Source organism: Felis catus, chromosome C2, assembly GCF_018350175.1.
Source record: "Felis catus isolate Fca126 chromosome C2, F.catus_Fca126_mat1.0, whole genome shotgun sequence".
NCBI classification, from domain to species: domain Eukaryota; kingdom Metazoa; phylum Chordata; class Mammalia; order Carnivora; family Felidae; genus Felis; species Felis catus.
In genome coordinates, this window is record NC_058376.1 from 145,584,365 (window position 1) to 145,609,588 (window position 25,224).

A 25,224-nucleotide genomic window follows, 5' to 3' on the forward strand; every position below is an offset into this window, starting at 1 on the left:
GAGTTCAGTATTCTGTCTTGTTTCAAAAGCACAGATAGAAAGTAGGTCAAAGATTAGGAGGAAAAAACATGGAAAATAGTCGGTCTAATTGTTATATCATTTATGTTAGATTTTAATCTGTCTTTCAAAGAGATCCAGTCAAGAGACTCATCTGAGCCAGCATTATTCTCCTGATGGTAGATTGGATAGAGGTGATCAATAATTAACCATATAAATCATGGATAAAGGCATCAGCCAAAAGTTACTCTTACTCAGTATCAAGAGAAACTAGATAATCTCCATAGTATTAATATTTTTCAGTTAGAGAAGTTTGTATTTAGAACAATGAAAGAAGATACATATGGTATCTTGTAACATTCTATATTCAGTGTTAGAATTGCAAATGATAAATATTTTAGACACGTATAGATGTGAGGAAAAGGAGGTCAGTAGTGCTGTCTATTTAGACAAGCACAAACTGGCACGGGTGGATGTAAAAATCATACATGCTTGAGCTTAGCCTTTTCATTAAAAAGCAAGCGCATTTGATGTTGAGACAGTTCGCTGTGTTCCTTTTTTTTTTTTAAGTTTCCTTCCTTGTGGAACCTGTTTTCAGACGGACATTGTGTGTGCTTGTAGGGTGCTGTGATTACGCCGACAATGGACCATCCTATGTCAATGCAGGCAGCAAACATGATGGGCCCCCTGACACAACAGATGAATCATCTTTCATTGGGCACAACAGGAACGGTGAGTGGAAGAGTTGGTTTGGTTTTGTTTTCTTGGACTTCTTCAATAAGACGCAATGCTGTCTGTTGTTACTGGCATTATCGGTAACACTGGCTCCGTGCCGTTGACTAACACACATTTCAGGTTCCATTATGAGTAAGCTGCCTGGTGCATGCGTATTCAGCGTAGGGACACATTTATTCATGTTGACAAGGCTGAAGTTTCCACTGTGTCGCATTGAAATTTGAGTTACTTCTTATTCATATGACACAGTGTACCAGGCATAATGTCTGTCTGTGGAAAGGTGTCTCTGTGTAATGCACCTGCAAATCTAGAACTTGTAACATAATACACTTGAGCCTGGTTTTCTTTTCCCAGATGCTTACCACTTCAGCTAATGTATCATTCCCCGGTCATTCATAAGTCAGGGGCCAACCTTGACTATGACTAATACATAGAGCTTGTTAATTTACTTTCAGTGTTTAAATCAGTGAAAAGTAATTGAGAACCTGACACAACCCTGTTCTTTTAATCTTTGTTTTGAATATGTGGACATACATGATGTTGAACAAAAGGAAGGGATTCTAATGTTCTTGATCTTTTTTAATAGGTTGGGATATTTTTGACTACCCATTATTTTCCTTAGGGAACTAAAGTATATAAAAAAATGCTATTACAGCCTTGATTTATATCAACCAGGCACTTGAAATAATAAACAAAATTTTATTTGATTTTTAAAAATCTGTTCAAAGGCAACTCCCCGAATGGCGAAGAGGGAAAATGTCTAATACGACCTGGAATACTACAATTTGGTTAAATATTGTTTTAGATAATAATGGAAAACATCAAAGTCAATCTCTCATGTGACACTATTGGTTTATTTTTTACAAACGTTAGTGCAGATAATTTTTTCATTTTTTAAAGATGTAGAAATTTTTTTAATCTTTTTTTTTTTTTTTTTTTTGTCATTGAGGCAGCGTAATTATTATAGAAAGAGCACTGGACCAGGATTTGGGAGTACTGAATTCAAACCTTGATTGAGCACTGTCCTTTCACTGTGTCTTTGGGGAAATAATCTCTTCCAGTCTCAATTCCCTCTCCATCTGGCTAAAGTACTGAGCATAGTGATATACGGGGGCTCTTTGACTATGTGCCTCAGTGGCTTTAAGCCCATGTCTTCTAGTCACCACTTCTGTGACTCTTCTCAGTTTTGCTGGCCTCATCTCCAAATATCTATGTACACTGGCCATATTTGGGAAATGGTACCTTAAAGCAATGGCTTCCTTGTCACAAAGATGTGTTGACTCATAGGCTTTTTGGAATGTAAGAAGTTTCTGACATGTCCACTGAGCCCACAAAAATTTGCTCTAAATAGGAAGAAAGTCCATATACCTAAAGGAAAGAGTCACATTGTTTCAATAAAGACATTCAGTTTTATTAGCGTAAACAAAGTACCTATCTTGAAGACTTCAGCTGCTGAACTTCTAAAAAGCAGTTGATGATACCTTACCTGTCTGAAGGCAGTCGTTGGATCAAATAATTTCTCAGGTCTCTGACCTAGGCTTTCAAATGTCATGTCTGAGACTACATTTAACTCTACATTGTCGTACAGCTAATTTTCATCAGGGAGATATTTTTTAGTAAGGTGTAAGTGTTATTTGTACTCACTTGGCTTATTTACTAACAAAGCAATTTCCAAGTTTATTGGGAGAAACTGAAGTTTATCATGTCCGCCCTGTTGACTTCCCTTCATATCAGCCTTCCTCTCCTTGAAAGCATAAATTCTGAACAAGTGAAGTAATGCACTCTTACTATATTGAACAACAGTCTAGGGTCTGGTAAAAGAGTGAATTATAACACAAAGTACACAAACACTGTATAAACCCTACTCATTTGAATTAAAAGCAAAACCAGCTGAGTTGCTGAAGTTCAAATTTGCCAACTAGAAAAAAAATATAAGAGCTATGTTAATTGAGAATATGACTGAATCCTTTAGAGAATTGAAAAATAAGCTAAAATATGTAGAATAGATTCAGAATTACAATAGTTGCTGATTCAATAACATATATTAAGTATGATTCGCATTTGAGCATTTTCAACAAGAACACATTCATATGAGATCATAATTTTTGCCCAGCTAGTAATAGCCAAATTACTTAATAATAATATATACTCCCTCCCTTTCTTCGAGAGCAGAAGTTTTAAGCAGTGGCTTATTTTGAACACTACATTTCTTCTAGTTTTGTTTTTTATTTTGTTCTTTTCCCCCTTCACGTTTATACTAAATCATGCTTAGGTACATCATAAACTTTGTGTAAACATATTTTGTCAAGGGTTAAAATTCCATAAGGCTCTGGAAAAGCAGAAAGAAAACATTACTATTCTGTTGATGTTTAGTGTCCAGAATACTGTTATACTCTTTTCTCAAACTATCAGTCTTATACTTGGATATGCTGTCGTAGATTCCTTTCATCTGAATTTTTGATTGGCATTTGTAGTGGATATTATGCAATTGAAATTGATTCTTTTTTTTTTTAATTGGTTCTTTTAGTCAAATTTCTCCACCTTACTGCATCTTTTCAATTGTTTTATCTACTGCTCGGAAGGTAGGCTGGTGTCACGGAAAGAACAGTGGGCATTGGAGGTAAACTTGAGTTCAAAGCCTGGCTCTGCCCCTTATTAGCTATGCATGTTAGGTTTCTTAACCTCTGAACTTTTATTTCCTCTTTTTCAAGGGGGAAAATAGTATTTACATCGCAGTGGTGTTGTGAGCATTAAGTGGGATGATATATGTAATATACCTAATACAGTGTGATACCCACTAGATGCTTATCAAATGAGCTGCCTTTACCCCACTATCTCTGGTGGCTTCATAACGTGGGAATTTAGTCCAAGTCACCAGAAGGGGGTAGAACACCACCAAGGCCATAGAACAACTCTCTGGCCTGCTCTATTTCATTTGGCACCACTTAGTTCTTTCGAGTTTCTATTCCTTAGCTTCTAATTCTTTCAGGGTTGTAAACCCAGAAGTCCAGAGAAACCAACTAGGTCACATGAATGAATAAAGTTGACTAAGTTCAAGCAAGAAACCCTAGAAATATACAATCAAATTTGGTCTATACTTATTCTTGTCACAGCCATAGTCATGCAATATAAATTCACATTATATTGGAGAGTATATTTTAAATTAGAGATATTTTCATGCAATGATAACATCATCTCTGCCTGAGTATTAGAGGAGTCAGTCGTAGGGAGAGGGGGTACCTTGGCAGCCTGAGACACAGATGCCTTGTCTAAAAGGGCAGCCCCTGCTCAACTCTAGACAGTTATTGCTACATGGACATAAGGACCAAAGGTGGCCTCACCTTCCAGTTTTTTAAGATTAAGCTAAGTATTTGCATTTTAACAGAAAATCTCCCTATATTTGAATATCAGACCAGTTCGTCCTAAGTCCTCTTAGTTTGTGACTTCTGCCCACTGTTTTCCTCATTCTCTCTGATGTCTCTGGCCATTGCTTCTTCTTTTCTTTCACAAGATGCTGAGCCAGGGTTTCATTTTTAACTTCTCATTCAAACATGATTTCCTTAAGCAAGCTCATCCACTTTCTTGGTTTTGAACTCTGCCTTCTATGCTGAAAATCCCTAAATCTGAATCCTCAATGCTAACCTCATCTTAGACTTTTAAAATCATTTAACCAACAACTTGCTAAATATCTCCATGTAAATCTCCTTCTGACATCTCAAAGTCGGTACAACCCAAACTAATTTCATGAGTTTCCCTGAACTTCCTTTCCACTGACCCTCTTCCTTTTATGGGTTTCTGCTCCTTATTCCTTCTCAAGCTAATCCCATGACCCAGGCAGTCAAACGCTGCACTCGGGACTCAGTCTAGGTTCTTTCCTTTTCCCTCACCACCATTTACAACTTTTAAAGATCCACCAATTCTGTCCCATAGACGTTCGTCAAATACATCCGCTCCCCCACATTTGTGGAGTCTCTACCTCCCTAGTTTGCTCCAATCCATTTTCTACCATGTTGCCACAAGCAATCTAAGATTATCTGACCAATGTTTCTGTCCTACCTGTAACTTTTCAGAGTCTTTCAGATGTTCTGAGCTCACTGAAACTCTGCAAAACGAGGTGTGAGCAGTTGTGGGAGCCTTGGGCCATAGGTCATGTTCCACTTTTCTGAGATCCCTGAGGTAAAGAAGTATATTAAGCCAAAGCCTCTTTTTTTACCTTCATAAAATTCGATATATTTGACTCCCCCATCACCCCCAATTTTAAAATGGATACCATGTAGTTTATTTAACTTATCTCTACCATTTGCCACCTCAAATGGCTCTCTACCCATTTTTAAGCTAGACAGAATCTGCAGGCCTTTAAAGAAACGAATTGTATGCAAGCAGTGTAACTTTTATCCAAGGCTCTGATGACCTTGAAGAATTCTCTAGCTTTTCTGCTTTTGTTTATTTTTTGTCACAGGATTCCCTCTATAGAACCAAAGCACTGTTATCCATAACTTCTTATCAGTCTATTGTGAGCTTTCGCAGAAACCACTGGGGATTTTGCTGTGTTATGAGAACCTCCAAATTGCATGACAATCTTGTTTTACAAGTTTCTTATCTCCTTTTCATTTGTTCAGTTGGTGGTCACCAGTGGCTTCCAATGTCACCAGAATCTATTCAGAGAAATAAAAAGTTTTTGTTCTGCAGGCTCCTTATCTGCAGTTGTGTTTGTGCTCTCCAAACCACTGGTGATTTGTGAGGTCACTGGTTTCCCATGGTGTCACCATAGCCACTCACAGAGATAATCTTCTAATTGTAGCCCATTATTCACCATAGTTCTCTACATTTTTCAGTCACACCATTTCATTCTTACTGCTGTCAAATTCTAATGGTCTCAGGTGAAAATCCTGAATTATTAATTTTGCTTAGAGATTGTCTTTCTTTAAGTACTAGCTATGAACAGGAGTATTAAGGCTGACAGTGATAAAAAGCAACACACGCTATTAGGTGGGCTCAGAATTAGGAAATAGTATTATAAATTCATAAGTGGTAGTGAGTATACTTGCCGGGAAAGTATCGATTAATTAAAAAATGGTCAGATACAAGAAAGAAAATACAGATAAAAGCAAGTGGTTTTAAAAATTTGTTTTAGTCTTAGCATATGATAGATGCACTCTAATGGTAGTCTTAGAAACAATAAATACGCATTCAGTGAAGGTCAAATACTGTGAAAGTTTATTTGCAAATATTAAGCTTTTACTATTTATAAAAAATGGATTCTGAATTCAAATACATTAGCAACAGAATACAAAAGCCCCAATAGATAAAATGCCAAATAACATGCATAGGGTAATGAAGGAAGAAACAGGATGCCAAAAAGCATATGAAAAAAATAGTAATTAAAGACACAGTGAGTTAATCAAATATTCAAATGGACCCATACACATAACCCGTTAAATGATGTTACCAAGATAAAACATATTGCTGATGAAGGTGTGAGGAAATGAACATTCTCAATCACTGATGGTGTGATGATAGAAATCTAAATTTGTAAAAGTGTCTGTTGAACAGCAAAGTGGACAGTCAAGACAAGACACCTCAAAACAGCTCTGCCAACTCACCACACAGTTACCGTTTTGAGAAGGTATTCTATGGAAATGCTCTAAAATAACACAAAAGCCTTTAGACCTAAGAAATATCTGGCCCAGTGTTCTTTATAATGTCTAAGAAGTAGAATGATTAAATAAATCATAATCCATCCATGAACCAGAATGTGAGGCAGCATGAAGTTATAGGAGTTTAAGATGGGAAAAGGATTATTTATAATCTTAAGTCCAAGAGCAGGATGTAAATTTTCACATGTGGAGTATCAACTATGAACAAAATATTTATGAAATAAGGCTGTAAGAAATACAAAATAAGTGTGGCTATTTCTGGATAATGGGATTAGAGATCATTTCTATTTTAATCATTTTACTTTTCTACATTCTCCAAGTATTCAACAATGAGCATGATTTACTTTTATGATTTATTTTTAAATGTTAAAAATATATTCTTGGGAAATGACTAGTGACATGGTCTTTAAATCAACTTTTTTTAGTTCGTAGTAATAATGTGTGATTACAGTTTTTTTTAAAGGTATTAGGAAATACTACCACTATGAATAAAATATTTGAAGGCCCTTTCGATATGATTCTGCTTATTCCAGATTTGGAGATTATTATGATCAACTCACATTCACATACCTGTTTTGAGACACAAAGTAACTCATGCCCAAGGTTTATTTGCATTTGAATCTTTGATCCATGTTGGATTTTGCTGGTCCAAAGTGCCTTGCAATGTCCAAGTTTTATTGTATCTTCTCACATGCCATTTGCTTTTGAAAGGGGGATTATCATCATCCTTTTGTGGCAAGGAGATAAAATGGAGAAAGATAGGAAAATAAAGTTTGAGGTTTTAGTTTTTAAAAATGCAATGAGTACTGGTTATGTGAATAGAATAAGGGTCACACAAGAGCATATATTTTATTTAATCATGTTTTAGAAGTTTATTTGAATATGAGCACTACCTGATCCCTTTTACACAGTTTACCTCTCTAAGGGGAGTTGGGGCCATTTTTAGAAGGGGGCCTTGGGCCATAAGCCATGTCCCACTTACCTTTTTTAAGATCCTTGGTTTAAAGAATTGTGTTAAGCCAAAGTTTCATCTTCAAAACACAGATGTATTTGGCTTCATATAACCTGCAAGTCTGACATGGATGCGATGTAGTTTAAGTTAACCTTTCCCTACTATTTGCCACTTCCAATGCTATAACACTTTGGAAAAAAGATGGCAATCATCTGTTGAATGGATTCTTTTCTATTTATCTCTGCTCTCACGATTCCAGCACACGAAGCTCCTTGGCCTTGTCCAACAGCCACTGGTATCAGAGCCAGAGCTGAGTGATTACTAACAAAACCCTAGTCTCAAAGTGCATCAGTCTCCATAGAGTGTGGGAGTCTACAAATTTTTCATTTATCTCTTTTAAAATTTCAGTTCTTTTGTTCTCCTGAACTTCGTTTCACATTGTGCTCTGGGCCCCTTTCAGATGGGCTCCTTTGTAGAACATTTGTGTCAACCAGAGAGGGTAAAAATGCCACATTGATTTCCCAAGGGAGGGGCCCAAATGATGACAGACTGAGGAAGCTGACAGCGTTCTAGGATAGCATGTACTGCTCTGGCAGGTCACAACGGGGCCTAACAACAGGTACCATGTGACAGTACTGGGGACCATTGTATCAACTATAAACTAGGGATCATAGTCCCTAGTTGAGTGTTTCAAGGCAGGGGGCTTAGGCAATCATATGACATACAGTGGGCACTTCCACGTTTTAGAGCTAAGATTCTATTTTATTTTCTTTTGTACTTCATTGCATTCTCTCTCATGCTCTTTTCATTCAAAGATTCAGTCCCAAGACAGGATTATGATACTCCACCAGCTGTTGTGTCAGGTAGGAAAATTCTAATTCCTTTAAGATTTGATTGGAGGGGAGAGATGGAGGTTGCCTGGTTTTCTCCAAAACTCTTTAAAGCAGTGATTCTCAATAGGGCTGGGTACAGGGAATTTAAATTTTAGCTCTGGGATTGAGAGTGGGGTAGTTTATGTGGTTCAGAAAAAAGTACCTTTACTATTCCAATCCAGTTTTGTATATGGAAAATAAGTATGCTGTTTTTAAAATAAAAAGTAAAAGCTCAAAGATATTTGGTCTGTGAAGAATACACAGAAAATAGAGTCTATGTTCTGTGTATCAGTGATTCTCACTGTTAGAAGGGTTTGTCACAATTTCTGGGAAGTGGGGAAAGGATATTCATGTTTATCAAAAGAGGGCACGGCTTAATAAAAAATAGTTTGAGAAGCACTGCTTTAGAGACCAGAATTCTGCTGAAATCAGAAAGTCATTCCATTTTGCTTGCTCGGCACCCAGCATAGTGTCTGACACATAGTAGGTGCTTAATATAATTGTTTGTTGAATGAATCAAAAATTCAAGTTTGTTCCAAAAATGGTATTTTGGATATCGAAAGAGAATCTGCCAATGTTGCATCCGTACAACAAAGTGGCAGAGGTTGATTTGAGAATGCATTAGCATCTTGAGGATTTTAATTAGCAATATTTAAATTGTTTCATAAAATTCAGCGGTGTGGTTTGTAAGAGGGTATATGTATATGAAGAGGTTGGTTTTTTGTTTTGAACTGTACAGATTCCTCCTCTGTGCTTTCACCTTAATTTTGAATTTTGGTTTCTTGCAAAGAGGAAAATGGGCATAATTTTTCATTTTTGTTTATTTTTTTTAACTAAATAAAATACTGGCAGCCTAAGGAGATTTGAACTCTTTGATCCTTTGATGTGTTAGATGATGAGGACATAAAATCTAAACCAAGAAGGGCATTGGTGTGACAGAGCAAGAGACGAAGGCCAGAAATAGAACGAAAGAGCCCAAAGGGCAGTGAAGTCTGGCAACCGAACAGTGGTTTTCAAGCAGAGAACACTGTGTTCTTGACCACCTGGTTTGCCTGACCCAGCATCTGAAGGGTAATCCATTTCTCATGTCTTGTGTACTTGTTTAATTATGCTCATGGCTGAATACTCATCTTAGAAATCCAATGGAGAAACAACGAGTTAGCTTTCAGCTGTAAAGTCACTTTGCTTCTCTTGAAGATCTCTACAAATTGTCATTAAATATCACTTATCTTTCCCAAAGTGTATTACCTGTCATATCTTAATGTGCCTATTTCATTTAGGATATGGGACCCCTGAGAAGATACTTTGTTCAATGCATAGAGTCTTTACTTTATTTAACATGTGGCTTCCACTCTTGATAATTCTCTAATATTCATCTTGGTGAAAGACACAAATTGGAACTTCCTTCAATTAAGTTTCCTGATTTCACTTTCAAGAACTAAATGAACAACAACAACAAAAAGGAAACATCAAGAGTGCTTCCTAGGTATCAGCCATCGGTCAGGCTCTTACACAGATCAATTGAGGCAGGACACCCGGCTGCTTGGAGCTCCCACGTAACTCCATAGACAAGTACCACTGAAAGTTCTTCAGCAGAGAAATAACTTGATCAAAGTAGTGCTTGGAGAAACTTCATCTAGCAATTTTGTGTGTGCCTAAGGAACAGAAAAACAATAACAGAACAGTTAGCAAAGCCAAATATGATATTAGAATAAAAAAAATGATGACATTTCAGCTGTAGAGCATGAAGGAAGAGACTAATATAGACATAATAAAAAATAATAACATGGGGAGTGGGGAGTGGTACAGTCACTTCCCCCTTACAAGTTTGGAGTGGTGGTTTGACATTTTGCCAATTTGCATGGACATCTTTGGCATCTTTGGTCTACAGCTAAATAAAAAGAGACTTACCTCCCAAGAGTTTGTCAGTTATCCGGTGGGCATAACTTGAATGACTTTTGAAAAATAGTGTATCCTTTGTCCAACCATTGACCAAACCAGTCACATAAAACAGACAGAGGTGTTGTAACAGTTTCCTCTCATATCTCCCAATATGCCCATTTTGGACAATTCAAATAATAATCGGTTCTTTGGCAGGTGCCAGAGCTGACTCAACTGCCATAATGTATCTGAGTTCAAGGCATCTGCTTCGTGATCTACAGAGACATAACCCAACCTAATATCATTTAGTCAACTGAGTATCAAACACTTATTGAAAACCTTCTGAGTGCTAGACACTACACTTGGATACAAAGATGACTAGAAAATGGACCAATGGTAAAAAAAAAAAAAATCATGGTCTAATTTAATATTGCTGTTATGGTGGTTGTCACTGCTTGTGATGTTTCAATGTGTAAAGTATGAAGGAGCCAAAATCTAGAATCTAAAAAGAAGATCAGGAATAAGGTGAATTCTGAGCTGGATTGGGAAGGGCAAATAGGACTTGAGCAGTTGAACAAGAGTGGGAAAGGCACACAAAGGGAACAGGACAGGATCTGTAAAGTCTTGGAGACAAAAATGTGTAGGGTGATTTGCTGGTAGTCAGTTACCTGGCATTTTGGGGATGAATAGGCTAGGTCAGGTTAAATCTGATTTTAGGCAAGGACTCTTTTTGAGTCACAGGTCACCTTGTTCTTTTATTTATTCAAATAATATTTACCGGGAGCATACTATGTGGCCATCATTGTGGTGGGGGCTAGGGATACAGCTTCCTTCTAAGAACCTAGGGTTGAATTAGGAATTTAGGTACAAACAGATGATTACAATACAGTTCAAAATTGTTTCTATATAGACAAATATGTTTAAGTTTGTAAATTCTTCAATAAGGTGCCTAAGTTAAAAATCTACATATGTCACTAGTTGTAGAACCTTGTGAAAATTACTTCTCTGTAGCTTATATCACTTATCTGAAGAAATGACAACAATTACCTCATAAGGTTACTGTGAGCATTACAGGTGTTAAGACACATAGCCCACTGAGAACAGATGCTGGCATAAAATAAGTGTTCAAATGTTATTAGCAACAAGTATATTAATCATTCTTGTTACAAGGTATTGTGGTGGCACAAAGAGAAACATCAACATACAGTAGAGAATTCAGGAAAAGGAGAAGAAACCTCTAAGTGGAGACATAAGAATACGTGGGGATTATCCAAGTAAAAAATAAGTTGGAGAAGAAAAGCTTCAGACCAAGGGGGCAGCATATACAAAGGCTCATGGTTAGCAGGGTAGGGCAAATTCAAGGAACTAGAGATGGTCCATTGGGGCAGAGACACAGAGATGGGGAATAGAGAATACAAGCCTGGAGAAATAAGATGGGAGCAAAATCAACAGATATGGTTACTTGAGCTCTATCCTGATGGCAATAAACACTAAAAGGTGTTAAGTTGGAGACTGACATGACCACCTAGATACAGTGTGGTGATTGCATTGAAGAGACCCAAAACTAGAAAAGGGGACCAGAACTCAAGAACCCAAGTATGAAATGAAATTAGCATGTGCTCAAGCTGTGGAAATGAGAATGGAGTGTTAACAAACTTGTGACATATTAACTGACTGGCTGTCAGAATAGAAGGATAGACAAGAGTTGAGATAGTTCCTTAAGTTCCTGGCAACTCAATGGCCTGAGATGTCATTTGCTGAGATCTGAACCAGAGGACAGATGATCAAGTTTTGCAGGAAAGAAGCCAAGTTCAATGTAGTACATGTTGAGCTTGAGAGGTCTATGAGGCATCCAAATGGAAATAATCAATGAATATGTGGATATGTGTGTCTGGAGCTTAGAAGACAGCTCTTAGCTAGAGATGATTTTTAAAGTTAACCATGGAATTAAGTCACGTCACCCAGAGAATGTGCTTAGAATGAAGAGAAGTAGGCAGATCCTTGAAAATACAAAGCGTACAGAAAAAAGGAGCCTAAAATAAAGATTGGGAAAGACAACTACAGACACAGAAGGAAAACCAAGATTATAAGGTTTCAAACGAAGCCAAAGCAAGTTGAAAGTTCTTCAAGAGAGGACTGTGCAGTAAGATGAGTCCTTAAAAGAAGTCATTGGATGTAGTTACATAGAGAGCACTAGTCAATTTAATGGGGTGGTGGTGAGGGGAAGGGCAGAGATAGTGAATATCCTTAAAGGAAGTAGATGTAGCAAGTGCCAGAAACTGAACAGATTTGGCTTTGAAAAAGAGTAGAGAAGATAAAACCAAACAAATGGAGAATGGAATTGATTGATGTACTGATTTTTTAAGATTCTTTCAGGTGGGAAATATTTGGTCATGACAGAAAGAAGCCAGGAAAGCATTCTCAAGTTTGAAGATGTAATTCATAAAAGGCAGGAGTGATAGAACCAGGTCAATGAGGAAGGCAGACATCTCTTGTGGGAATGTGGGAGGGCAGGAGGAAGGCATGATGTTTGTGCCTATAAGTCCGTAAAAGTAGGAATAGGAAATCAAATGACTTTTCATGAGATAAATACTATTAGGATGTGAAGTATTAAGTGACATCTTCTGAGAGCAGGTGGGAAATGGCATGGGAAAGGATCTAAGAGAAGAGAGATCTGGAAAACTGTGGAGTAAGAAAGCCAATTACCAACACATACAAAGTTTGAGGGGCAGTACTGTAAGTTCATCAGAAGCTAAAGATTATGGATTTTTGTGATGCCAATCTGTGAGGATGTTTGATTTTCCACTGTGGTGATCAGTGGCCAGGAAGGCAGACAGGTGGATTAATCCAGGGCTAAGGTTTTACTGACTGCAGTGAGAAAAAGGCCAATATGTGCTGACAATATTGGGAAGAGAGTGATTGAGTGACAAACCGCAGTTTCCCAGATCAATAGAAAGAGAATAGAGGGCTGTGTGGGGTGGGCGAGAGGGAGAAACAGGGAAGATGGATTTCAGATTACAGATAATGAACTGTTTCTCAGCAAAGTCAAGGTCATGAGAGCAAGTGGCCAAAAGGTGGAAATGAGGTGAAGGTGACAGAGTTAAAGAAATCAAGTAGTAGGAACAGAAGAGGCCACTTTTGAAGTACTTTGTATGCCTGAATTTTTTGTTTGTTTTTTGATACTAATAAGATGTGGGCCCATCACTGAAAGAATTGATAGAACATTTCTGGAACACATTACAAAAACCCTAAAGACTTTTCCCCTCAGAATTTTAAAGAATGAAGTTCTTTCCAGAATACTTGGAATACAGACCTAATTAAACGGAGAAGAGTATATTGGATCAGTGTTCTTCAGGGCATGATTTGTGTATCACTATGATGCTTCACATGATTTTAGGAGTGCAGGGACTCAAACTTGATATTTTTACTTCAGCAGCTGTATGGTTAGTTCAATGTGAATTTGAATAATGTAGAATAAGTCCATCAAACACATAGCTCAAGGGATGCTTTGCTGAGGAAAAGTTTAAGGTAAACAGTTAAAATGTGAATACATTTTTTTAAGTTTATTTGGGAGAGAGAGAGAAAGAAAGAAAGAGTGGGGGAAGGGCAGAGAGAGGGAGAGAATCTCAAGCAGGCTCTGCACAGAGCCCAACGCAGAGCTCGAACTCACCAACCATGAGACCATGACCTGAGCTGAGACCAAGAGTTGAACACTTAACCGACCGAGCCACTCAGGCGCCCTGTGAATACATACATAAAATAAGTAAACCAACAGTAATTCAGGAAGAACAGGGGTACGGCAAGTGTGGCGATGTCTAAGAGAAGTAGCTACCGTTTGGGAAATGGACTCCTAGATTTCCTTCATAGGAGGCACCGTTCCTTGTCCAAGTCTCTGCTCCACCTTACTGAGCTCATTTCAAGGACTGCAGACAGAAGGCTGGAACTACCCTGTATATTTTCACGCAGAATCACAGGAACCTGTTCTCTTGGTAGTGTTTCTTTTCCTTAATGATTGTAACCTCTTAAAAAGATCCTCTTTTAGGCAAATTTGAATGAAAAAATGGAGAATACATCATTTTTTTTTCTAGGCACCGTTGGATTTTAGGAGGAACGTAGGAAAACTCCTATTTGTTGTCAAATTTGTTGTCAAATTTCTATTCCAGCTGCTCTGATCTGAATTTTTCTGAAGGACATCATCAAGAAATCAAGCAAAAGACTGCTATGGACAGAGAACTGAAGTAGAAACAAAATCCATTCTCCTTTTCTTTTTTTTTTGTTTTTTAATTTTTTTTTGTTTATTTTTGAGATAGAGAGCAAGCATGGGAGGGGCAGAGAGAAAGAGAGAGAGAGAGAGAGAGAGAGAGAGAGAGAGAGAGAGAAAATCCCAAGCAGGCTGCATGCTGTCAGCGCAGAGCCCAACGTGGGGCTTGAACAAAGGAACTGTCAGATCATGACCTGAGCCGAAATCAAGAGTAAGACACTTAACCAACTGAGCCACCCAGGTGCCTCTCCATTCTTCTTTTCTAAAAACCTTAGAGTTCAAAATTTGAACTTGTGTTTGGGAAAAATGAAAAAATAAAAAAGAAGCCAAAAATGCAAAGGAATGCATCAATTATGGAGCATATATTCATTTCCTGTCGTATCTTTTCTACATACCAGCTAAAATAGGCTGAGAATAGTCAGTGTTATCAGGACAACTTCACAATGAGGTTTCACAGAAAAAGCATATGTAAATCACAATATAGTTACACTCAGCAGTCAAATACGAAGTCCTTAAGAGTCAGGTCTCTGGACAGGGAGTCATGCTCTAAGAATGAAGTCCTTTTCAGGGGTGCCTGGGTGGCTCAGTCGGTTAGGTGTCTGACTTCAGCTCAGGGCATAATCTCGTGGTACATGAGTTCGAGCCCCGTGCTGGTGGGCTGTGTGCTAACAACCCAGAGCCTGGAGCCTACTTTGGATTCTGTGTGTGTGTCTCTCTCAGCCCCTCCCCTGCTCCTGCTCTGTCTCTCTGTATCTCTCAAGAATAAACAAACAGTTAAAAAAAATTAAAAAAAAAAAGTGAAGTCCTTCCCAGGGATACTTGTCCAGATTAAGGACAAGTTCATTGCTAAAACAGCATACAGCTTTGTTGCACACTGTTTTCACTAGCCAATAACATCAGTTTGCATTGGAGAGCCTCAGTAGTTTGGAATTGGTGATGCTGTCTCCCAAAGATTTGGTTGAAGCCTATCTATATACTGCCTCTTCTTGGGTGGGAATCACTTTAATTTTTTTAATTCCACTATTATTATTGGGAGGGGGGTGGGAATCATTTTCTAAAACTAGCCCATAATTAGGGGCGGGGACATGTTCAAGCCCCTTCAGAGAACAAAACACCATTTGTTCTCTGAACAAAATTTGTTTTCGTGGCTACCACGAGCTAATTACAAATGATTTCCATCTCTTAATTAAAAATTAGGTCCATTAGTACCTCCAATTAGCAACAATTAGCCATTAAATTGTATTTACTGTAAAAGACCTGACACAGAGTTATGTGTTCCTACAAGCCATGCATGAAAATCAGTTTCATTTCTTTGCTCAAATACTGCACATCTATTTTAATTACAAAATTGCATTTGTTTAAATGTACTAATTGCTGGTTTCTTTTCAATAAATTCTAATAAGACTTTGTTCTACTTATTATTCACTCGTTCCGCTAATATTTACTGAGCTCCTATAGCGCTACAAGGAAGCAAGGCTAGATGGCATAAAATAGAAATGTACCCATTGCCTTCAAAGAACATAGAATCTAACGACAGAGCCCGGGGTTGGAAAGACTTGTCATATAGCACAGCATGCCACAGACACCATAAAAGCAGTTTGCAGAACATATTTTGGATGAGTAATTGACAAACAGGCATGTGCACGCTGTACCGCGTTCCTGCTAGTGCATTTATATTGTTCACTACATTACAACCATAAAGCCTTAGAGACTTTTCCTATGGGGCCACAATTTTTATTGCTTTATTCAAGTAACTGATAACTAAAGGGAGCTTAAGCAAACAGACTGTTCTGATGTATAAGCATCACTAATTTAACCCAGTTTTGGGGGGGAATGGGTATGGAGGTAGTTGGGGTAGAAGGTTGCAAAGTTTTATGCCTTATTTTCTGATCCACCAAGTTTTTTTTTTTTCTGTAAAGGTCCATACTACAAATATTTTAGGCTTTGATGGCCATACAGTGTATCATAACTACTCTGCCATAGGGGCAGAAACAGCCACAGACTATGTGTAAATGGATGAGCATGGCTATATACCAATAAAGCTTTATTTATAAAAATAGGCAATAAGCTGGATTTGGCCTATGGACTATGTAGTTTGCCCATTCCTGCTCTGATCAATTTGTTTTTGTAAGTATTCCAAATTGAATGCTATGACTGACATCACAATAAGCACAAAGGACATTTCATTTTAAAATTGGCATTTTTTGTGTTTTTTTTTTTAATTTCATGAAAGGCACATGAAACATCAGAAAGGCAGAGATAGGAGAGGTTGAGATAAAGACTGAGAGCGACATTTCTTAGTATTTTAGTGTGTGCAGCATAGTTTGTGGTACTGAAGTATTAAAACTATAAGTACCTTTTATATTTTTCACATACTCATCATATATTGGTTTCCTGGGACTTATTTGTACCAGCAATGGAGGATTATCAAACAGGAAAATTAAATATATATCCTGTGTAATATCCTCTTGACAGCCTTAGAATTCTATGCTTCTAGAAATTTATAGAGAAGGTAAGAGATCTGTCATCCCAACAGATTTGTAGTAAAAAGAAAATGTATTTTACATCTTTGTCACACCACCGAGGCTGGAATTCTCATGGCTTCTGTGGTTGATTGGTGTCCACTGAAGTCATTCTTGACCTATCAGCACTAGCTAGTTAATCCTGTTTCCCCCTGGGTAACCACTTCCCCGAGTACCATACTCAGCTTTGCTCTCAGGGAAGCTTTCCTGGGTTTGTGCGAAGATTTAACACGGCATAGGGCAGACCTGGGAGGGCTGGAGATAGGACTGACCTTCTGTGGCAGGGGCAGAGAATATTCCACTTGGTAATGCTGCACACACGTGGCATGCGAAGGCAGAATCCAAAATGCTATCTCCTTTCGACAGAATCCTCCTTGAGGAGCAGCGATGGGCTCAGTGCACACCCAACCGCAGCTCTTAGTGTCACTTAGTACTCCAGTCAGCTACAGAGGCGACACTCTGCAATGGCAGCAGAGGAAGAGAGCATTTGCGAGGCAAGGATCAATTTTAAAGGAAGCTAATTGCGTGTGCAGGAATCAGCACATCTGGTACATGTAATCAACAGCGTAAAGTGGGCACGCGAGGTTCCTGCCAGAGAATCCAGCCCTGAATCGACTGTGATTCAGCACTTGCCGGAGGCAGCCTTGAGACATCTGATACTGGAGAGACACGGCCTGACAGGCGTGCTAACATTTCTCTAGACTCGGTGTTAAATTAGTTTATCAGAAAGCAAAATACCTGAACCGTATGATTGCACATCCCTATAGAAATGCTTTCTCAGAGTTAAAATGTAATGTTTAACCTCTTCTTTCTGAGAAGGGTGACACATGACACGGACACTTAATATCACTAGCTTTCTGGAGACACTACAACAGAAGTAATTGTCCATTATTTTACCAAATGTTCCTTATATAAAGAAGTACATGATGAATTGCTGCTTGAGTTCAGTGCCTCGGCAAGTATCTCTCTCCAGATGAACAGATATCCTTCTTTTAACTCACATTCTAAAACACATGACTTAATCTATTTCCCTTTTGGCCCTAGCCATCAGGGCAGTTCGAGTCAGATAAAGTATATTCCAAATGTTCCCGGTGGTGTGTTCTCTCTTTTTTTAGTAGTTGTTTATTTTTGAGAGAGAGAGAGAGAGAGAAAGAGGGAACAAGCAGGGAAGGGGAAGAGAGAGAGACAGAATCCGAAGCAGGCTCCAGACTCTGAGCTGTCAGCACAGAGCCTGATGCGGGGCTCAAACTCACAAACCGTGAGATCACGACCTGAGCCAAAGTGAGACACTCAACTGACTGAGCCACCCAGGTGCCCCAAGCATGTTCTCTTGATCGCTCTCAACTCTTCATTGATTACTGGTGTTTTTAATTGTGCTTTTTAATATAGTGCTTCATTATTTAAACCCTTCCCAGATTTGACTTGGAAATACAAAAGCTCTAACATTTATGGTTAAAAAAAAAATGAAAAAATACTAATGAGCTCAGGGAAGTTTGTGTGCTATAGTCTTAGTGGCAAGATAAAATGAAGATGATTGTGATTATGTGTTCATCTGATCTAAAAATTGGCCAGGAGGCACTGCTTTCATTCATTCACACCCATGCAACTCTGAATAGGAAAAAGTGTGGCATAATACTGAGAAGTGGCTTTCAGAACCAAGAAGGTGTACGTGATTCCTGGTCCAACTATTTAATAATTATTTCACAATAACAGCTACTTAAATTTTCTGAAGCTTAACTCTTCCTCTCCTTAAGTACAGATAGCGCATTAAACTCCTATGAGGATTAATTGAGATCATGATCTAAAGTACTCACTACCTACCTGGGTCATAATAGATATCAAGTAATTGAAGCTTCCTTTCCTCTTCCTTTCCCTGCCTTCAGAGAAGTAGGTTAGGCTTTTTGAAGCATCACTTACCTTACATTTGCCATAAGAGACTGAACCAAAGCTGTTGTAAAATAGAGATTCCTAACCCAATATCTAACAATAGGAGAAATATTAGAGGGGTTCATCTCTCTTCCCTATTATCTGAACTATTATCAGTTGAATCAATACAATAAATAAAATTTAAGGCTTTTTTTAACATCCTGAAAAAATAATATTTATAAAGTGAAAAAGGTGACAGAATTGAACAACCATTAAGGATTTTGAGTCCTAAACATGCACGTGAAACTAAAAGAGTGCATTAAATGATTATCATATGTTTTTAATTTTTTCCTAAGCTTTGTGAAATATTTCTTTAAAACTTGTATCATCTGCAGGGCACCTGGGTGGCTCAGTCGGTTGGGCATCCGACCTCAGCTCAGGTCATGATCTCACAGTTTGTGAGTTCGAGCCTCACATCGGGCTCTGTGCTGACAGCTCAGAGCCTGGAGCTTTCTTCGGATTCTGTGTCTCCCTCTCTCTCTGCCCCACCCAGCTCACACTGTCTCTCTCTCTCTCTCTCTCTCTCTCTCTCACAAGTAAATAAACAATAAAAAAAATTTTTTTTAAACTTGTATCATTTGCTAAAATGTTAATAGCACAGTCTTTCAATAGATATAATACTGGGGAGCTATTTTATAGACCAGGAAAACATGAATGGATTCATATAAAGATGATGCCAGTGATGAGTGTAATGATATGGGCTGCAGGGGTAGCGGTAGTGACCTCTGCAATTTTCCCCACTTCTATTCATTAGATCTCAACAGCGTGGCATTTGTGATGGAACTGAGAGAACACATATTTCTCGATTAAAGTGGCATAGAATTTTTGAGCGATTCTGTAGTCTCAAGTCAGTCTTAATTGTTTGTGTGAATTCATTCTCCACCGACCAGGAGTATCTCCGCAACCACTTGACTGCTGCTTTTAACACTTTCCATATTGAAATCACGTTTCAAATGATATATTGTAGCCCTTGCATGCAGCACTTGAAACAACCTAAAACCTTCTCAGTTTATTTAATGGGAAAAATCCAGTCTCTTGTGGTTTCTGGAATTGAGAAAATATGTTCGACGTTGGGGCCATATATAATGGACTTTAATTACATGTGGATATTAAGTCTAACTTCCATAAATTATGTATGTTATATATATAAATATAAAATTATGCATGAAAATGTATGTGCCTATGCCTTTAAAAATGTACATTTAAAGCAAAATCTCCTGGTTTTGGAGGCAATTTGTTTGCCCAGGCTGCAGATCACAGAATATTTATTCCTGCCAAAATCATGGTGGTGATTTTTCAAAGTCACATTTGCCACCCAAGATATTGCTTACACATCCTGCTTTTCTACCACTAACTTGTATTCATTTTGATAATGTGGAACGTATCACAACAAGTATATTATTTCTTATCGGTCCAGTCCTTTTTTTACTTGTCTGAACTGTGCACTTTGGTACACTACGATTTAGCTTTGATACAATATTGATTGGAAAGCCATCAGCTATCTGACCTAGATACTACATATCAAAAACTATAGCCACTTCCCATCAAGTTTCCTTAAAAATGGAAAACAAGAAGTTGAAAAGATTTCAAACCAATGGTGCCCTTTAATTTACATGCAAAGGACATATTTCAGCTGGCAACCAAACCGAGTTGCATTCAGGGTAATGGATTGCAGGCCACTAAAAGGCATAAATTTAATTACTTTATGTGCCTGCCTGCATCCAGCAGGCTGCCCAAGAGACTTAGGTCTGGGAAAGCATAGGACTCCAGATTCAGGAAATGGGAATTTCATTCCTAATTGAGCAGTTACTTTAGCAAATCCAATATGTGGAGTTAGTTTAAAAAAATCATTGAGATTTTTGAGATATTTGTTCTGGAAGATTAAAGCCTACTAGCCAAAGAAGACCAGAGACCAACTAGAGTCAAATTAGATTTACTAACTTGAAAAATGGGGGAGAAGTTGTAGGTGAACCGTGGAGGATCTCAGACGAGGGAGTTTGGAGGGGCTTAAAGGATTCGAGCTTGTACAGTATGATTTGGGGAAGGGCTTCGTGAAGTGACAGTTTATTCTGCAGTGGGTGCTATCAGGAAGCGGGGGCAAGTGAGTGCTTGGGGGTCTGAGCAAGTATTGTCTATTAAGGGAGAGGAACAAAGAAAGCTGGAGTTGCCATTGGTAATGATGCGGTAGTCACACACGTTAGACAGAACAAGGAGGTGTTTAATTATTTTTAGGTTTGCAAAATGCCCTTGCCTCCCTCTGTCTTTTATCCCCCAGTCATCAACTGTTCTTGTCTGATAATTGTTGATAATCCTCAAAAATTGTTTAATTGGGAATACTATGACCTTGCTAATAGCTACCAGCTAATTAAAGATCATTTGAAAGATTTCCATAAATTCTTTCCTTATCTAAAGGGCAATTATAATGTTGCCTGACAAAAATAGAACATTCAATGGCCTTGATAAAATGTAAATACAAACATGAGAAAGGTCAAAATGTGTTTTGTTTATCATAAGCGTTGAGTATATATGGAATGTACTGCTAATATAAAAATGAATCTGTGTACATGAAGAATACCTTATGTTCAAGGTGCTGTGCTAAGTACTTAACGTGGATTGATGTGTTACATTTGATTGTCCCAACCATCCAGTAAGGAAGTTTCTGTGTCCTCTACAAAATGCTTCTTCACAAGCTCAGCTGGACCCCCACTCAAATTTATCCTCCTTCAGCTGTTTCAAACTTTGCAACCTTCTCAAGTTCCAAACAGTCTTGCCATTTATGCTCAGAATACGGCTACCTTCTCCTTTATGAGATGATGGATACCATATTTGATCTGATCCCCCACAGATGTAGTTCAAATGTCTGTTTCTTCATTCTCCCTCTCTTCCTGTCCTCCTGTATTTTGTCAAGTCATAGCCTTGTCTTTGCCAACGTTAACCCTTCCTTCTACGGTGTTGTTTTTGTGTCTTATCCTCTGACGTTCTTACAGCAGTGATCCCACACACACCTTCTTCAACATATACTTATCCATTGGTGGTATTTCCTCTGCTCAAACAAAAACAAAAACAAAAAAACAAAACGGTGTAGGTCCTTTCTATCTTGTTTCCCAGGGTGCTGGTCTTAGGGCACTTTGCTTTTCCTCTCTTCTGAGTGAAGTCATCTACCTCCTCAGCTTTAACTGTCACGTAGATGGCCTCCAAATCTCTACTGTTCATCCCATCCTCTGAGTTCTGTGCCCTTGTTTCTAGATACCTCCCAAAAGTTTCCCCTTCCACTTACACCACCCTTTGCTGGCCCACTGAAGCCCAGACTCCATATTCACAATTCAAGACTCATAATCTTTCCTCCCAGTCTACTTTCTCCCACAGACTTCCCTAGGGTTCGAACAAACCATTATCAGTATTATTTCTCCAAGACAAGATTTTCAACATTGAGTGTATCTATGAGTTTAGGATTGCTATGGTCTTTGATGGTGGCTTGGAGTACAGCTCTTCCTTTTGGGTGAGAACCATATGATTTAATACTGAACTGAGCTTGGAGTAGAATAGAAAATCTCTTATAAACTGACAAGACATTTTTCTTCCAAGCAATTGCACTTCAAACCTTGGAGACATTTTGGCTCACTCTTCCCTACATGCAACTTTCATTTTTCTTATAAATTTCACAATATACTTGGAATCTGCCATCCCATTCCATTCTGTTACCCCAGCCCAGGTTGGGTCATTGTTACCTTCTAATTTTATTACTGTAATGTAATGTCAATAGCTGGCCTCTCCGTTTCTTATTCAGCCTTCACACAAATGCCTGAATAAACTTTGAGATTAACATTTTTACTTTAACTTGATCTGCAAGGATGTGATCTTAAGGTAACAACTGAGAGTTACCTTAGTAAATGCTGATCCCTACTCTATTCTTTCACTGTCAGGGAGAGGATACAGATTAGATCTCTGAGTCTAAAGGCAACTTTTCTAATACCAACACTCAAACTTGCATACTAGTACATACCAGAAATGTTACACTACTCAAAGTGATAGATGGCTTACAGAGATTGTTCTACAGGGACCTGGGCGTTAAAACTGTGTCATACTGTGTAACCACAGTGTGATGATTGCTCATTGGTCTCTTTGTGAGTGTAGACCTAAACTTTTTCTGAGAAGAATCTTATCTTTCCTGCAGCTAACCTCCAAATAGTGGGAAGTTTATTTTTGATGGAGTGAGTGGGTTTTCTGAAATTCTTAGCCTCTTCAATTTGACTCTATCTATCCAGTGCCAAGTTCAGCATTGGGGCTTATGTGTTACCAACAGCAAAGAAAGCTATATTGCAAGTCCTTGTCAAAAAGTACAATAATTCCAAAGTCACTGACACTTATACCTTTCAGAACTTTGGCTAAAAGAACATAATATGTTTGGAGGACTATTTGGATAATCTGCAGTATATCCATTCTCCTTAGTTATTCTAAATTATAACCCTAGATTAAGCTGAAGAAGTTGTTTTACTTGGAATTCTGTGTCCCAGTGACCCCCTGAAAAACAGCTTTTTCTCAAGTATGCATTGGCACAATGCCATTAACTTCCATTTGAAGGACACTATAATAACAGCCCTTGGAAATTTGCTTTGCTTAAAGTTTTTGCTCCTTAGACTACACAGTATCTGCTCTTTTCTGACCCATGGGAGAAATTTCTCTCTTGCCTCCATACTAGGAATTATTCGTCTATGAATCTGATTTATTTTCTTACCTAATAGACATGGTGAATCATGTAATCCGTTGCTAACTAACTCTGATGAATTTTAAGGGTACAGATTTTATTAGCTCCGTTCACTTCATCTTACTTTTTTCCCTTCATCTCATTTTTCTCACTTATTTGAGACTACAACGCTTTATACAATTTTGGAAGCCACCTTAAATCCTTTTGGGGAGCAAGATGAGCTATAATTACATAAGTGAGTGGAGACTCCTAATGCGTACAATTCTGAGTCACGAGCCACAGCTCAAAGTTTGCAAGAATTAAGGACGGCTCGTCAACTTTGTTGCCACAGTAGAATCCTCAAGCTACCCTTCCAGCGCTTTTCCTACCACGTCCCTCCATAATTCTGTTCTTTCACTGGTCATAATTGCTTGTGGGATGTGTTTGGCTGTGGGCGCTTTCTTGCTTGCTTGGCCTGTGCTGACGTTCTACCTGGAACTTCATCTCTGCCACAGCTGCAGTTTCTGCTACTCATATCTTCCTCATCTTTAACAGTGTTTCTGCCATGCATCTTCTCCCAATTTTCATGGCCAGGTATGATGTCACTTTATTTTGAAACCTCAAAGTCCTCTGTTCGCACCTGTTATGTTCCACCTGACGGCATAGACATTTGTACATCCCTCGACACTTCTCCACCCCCATCTTTAGATTGCAGGTCCCTGGAGGTTTGGAGTTCAAGAGCTGTGCTATTCCCATTATCTCTACTTTTTCTAAAGCTCAAACTTTTGATGAAAGTAAAAATCTTTAAATGAGGCCTCATGCTCAAGTATAGGCTTCAGTGTTGACTTTTGCTCCAAATAAATGTGGAAGACAAAATGTGAAGGCCATACATTTTGAATTTTCTTGCTTGAATTTTCTCTAATAGGCCTAAAAGTTTGGACAATTTTTTTCCCCAGAACGTTACTCTAATTAACTGTCATCTCTTGACAGGACTAGCTTGACATCCATCTGACTAGTCTTGCTGATTCAAGCCTTACCCCACCCCAATCCATTCTCTCTACAAGCACCAGCGCCATCTTTCAAAAACTGTTTCAAATCCTTCCACAGCCTTCAAAACATCCTCTTCAGTCCTTAGCCCATGCTACATCCTTCATGATCCCCATGTCTATTCTCCACACTCATCCCTCACTGCTTCTGTGTTCCAGTTATAATTACTTTCAGTTTCCAGGATGGACCAAGCCTCCAGGGTCTTTGCCTAAGTGAAAATATAACTACGAGCTATCCCTTCTGTCTAGATGCCTAATGCTTTTCCCTCTACTCTTCAATTTGCTAATTTGGGATTATTTTCAGGGATTGTCTCAGAGGGTTTTTTTTTCTCTTGGATGTGTCCTTCATCCTTCTATCTTGTCTTACAGGTGGCACTTTCTCTTCTTCTTTTAGGTACTGCAGAGTATCTTCATCATAACGTTTAACACACTGAATCATCATTTTCTGATTAATTATCTTTCTTTCCCTCTAGAGTCAGACTATAAAGTCTTTTAGAGCAGAGACTACTCATATTTGCCTTATTTCCCCATTACCCAGCAGCATCTGGGTAGTGTTTAATAAATATTTGTTGATTGAACAAATGATGGTCACATGTAATAATGCTGATTTGGTAGACACACCTATATAATCCTAACCGTAACTTCAAAAACAATAAAATATTAAAAGGAAAACAGACTCAGAATTCCCCCA

At 38.3% G+C, this 25,224-nt stretch overlaps 1 protein-coding gene and 1 long non-coding RNA gene across 17 annotated transcripts in view; one reads left to right on the forward strand and one right to left on the reverse strand.

Annotated features, from left to right (window-relative positions):
* Positions 1-25,224, forward strand: part of RBMS3 (RNA binding motif single stranded interacting protein 3) — a 1,326,374-nt gene that overhangs the window by 1,252,665 nt on the left and 48,485 nt on the right. For 9 of the 13 annotated variants that reach the window (XM_023260643.2, XM_023260644.2, XM_023260642.2 and 6 more), the window contains 2 exons: positions 619-729; positions 8,157-8,204. In XM_023260643.2, the coding sequence (XP_023116411.2) occupies positions 619-729; positions 8,157-8,204 (159 nt within the window). Of the gene's footprint in view, positions 1-618; positions 730-8,156; positions 8,205-14,257; positions 14,434-25,224 lie in introns of those variants that run through there. The other 4 variants (XM_045036413.1, XM_023260641.2, XM_023260640.2 and 1 more) reach the window with 2 other exon arrangements.
* Positions 1,634-25,224, reverse strand: part of LOC109491556 — a 93,698-nt gene continuing 70,107 nt past the window's right edge. Inside the window, exons 2-4 of one of the 4 annotated variants that reach the window (XR_006584646.1) lie at positions 6,960-9,868; positions 4,789-4,903; positions 1,634-2,100 (exon numbers count right to left, since the gene is read on the reverse strand). This is a non-coding gene — a long non-coding RNA (uncharacterized LOC109491556). Of the gene's footprint in view, positions 4,904-5,926; positions 9,869-25,224 lie in introns of those variants that run through there. The other 3 variants (XR_006584645.1, XR_002144986.3, XR_006584644.1) reach the window with 3 other exon arrangements.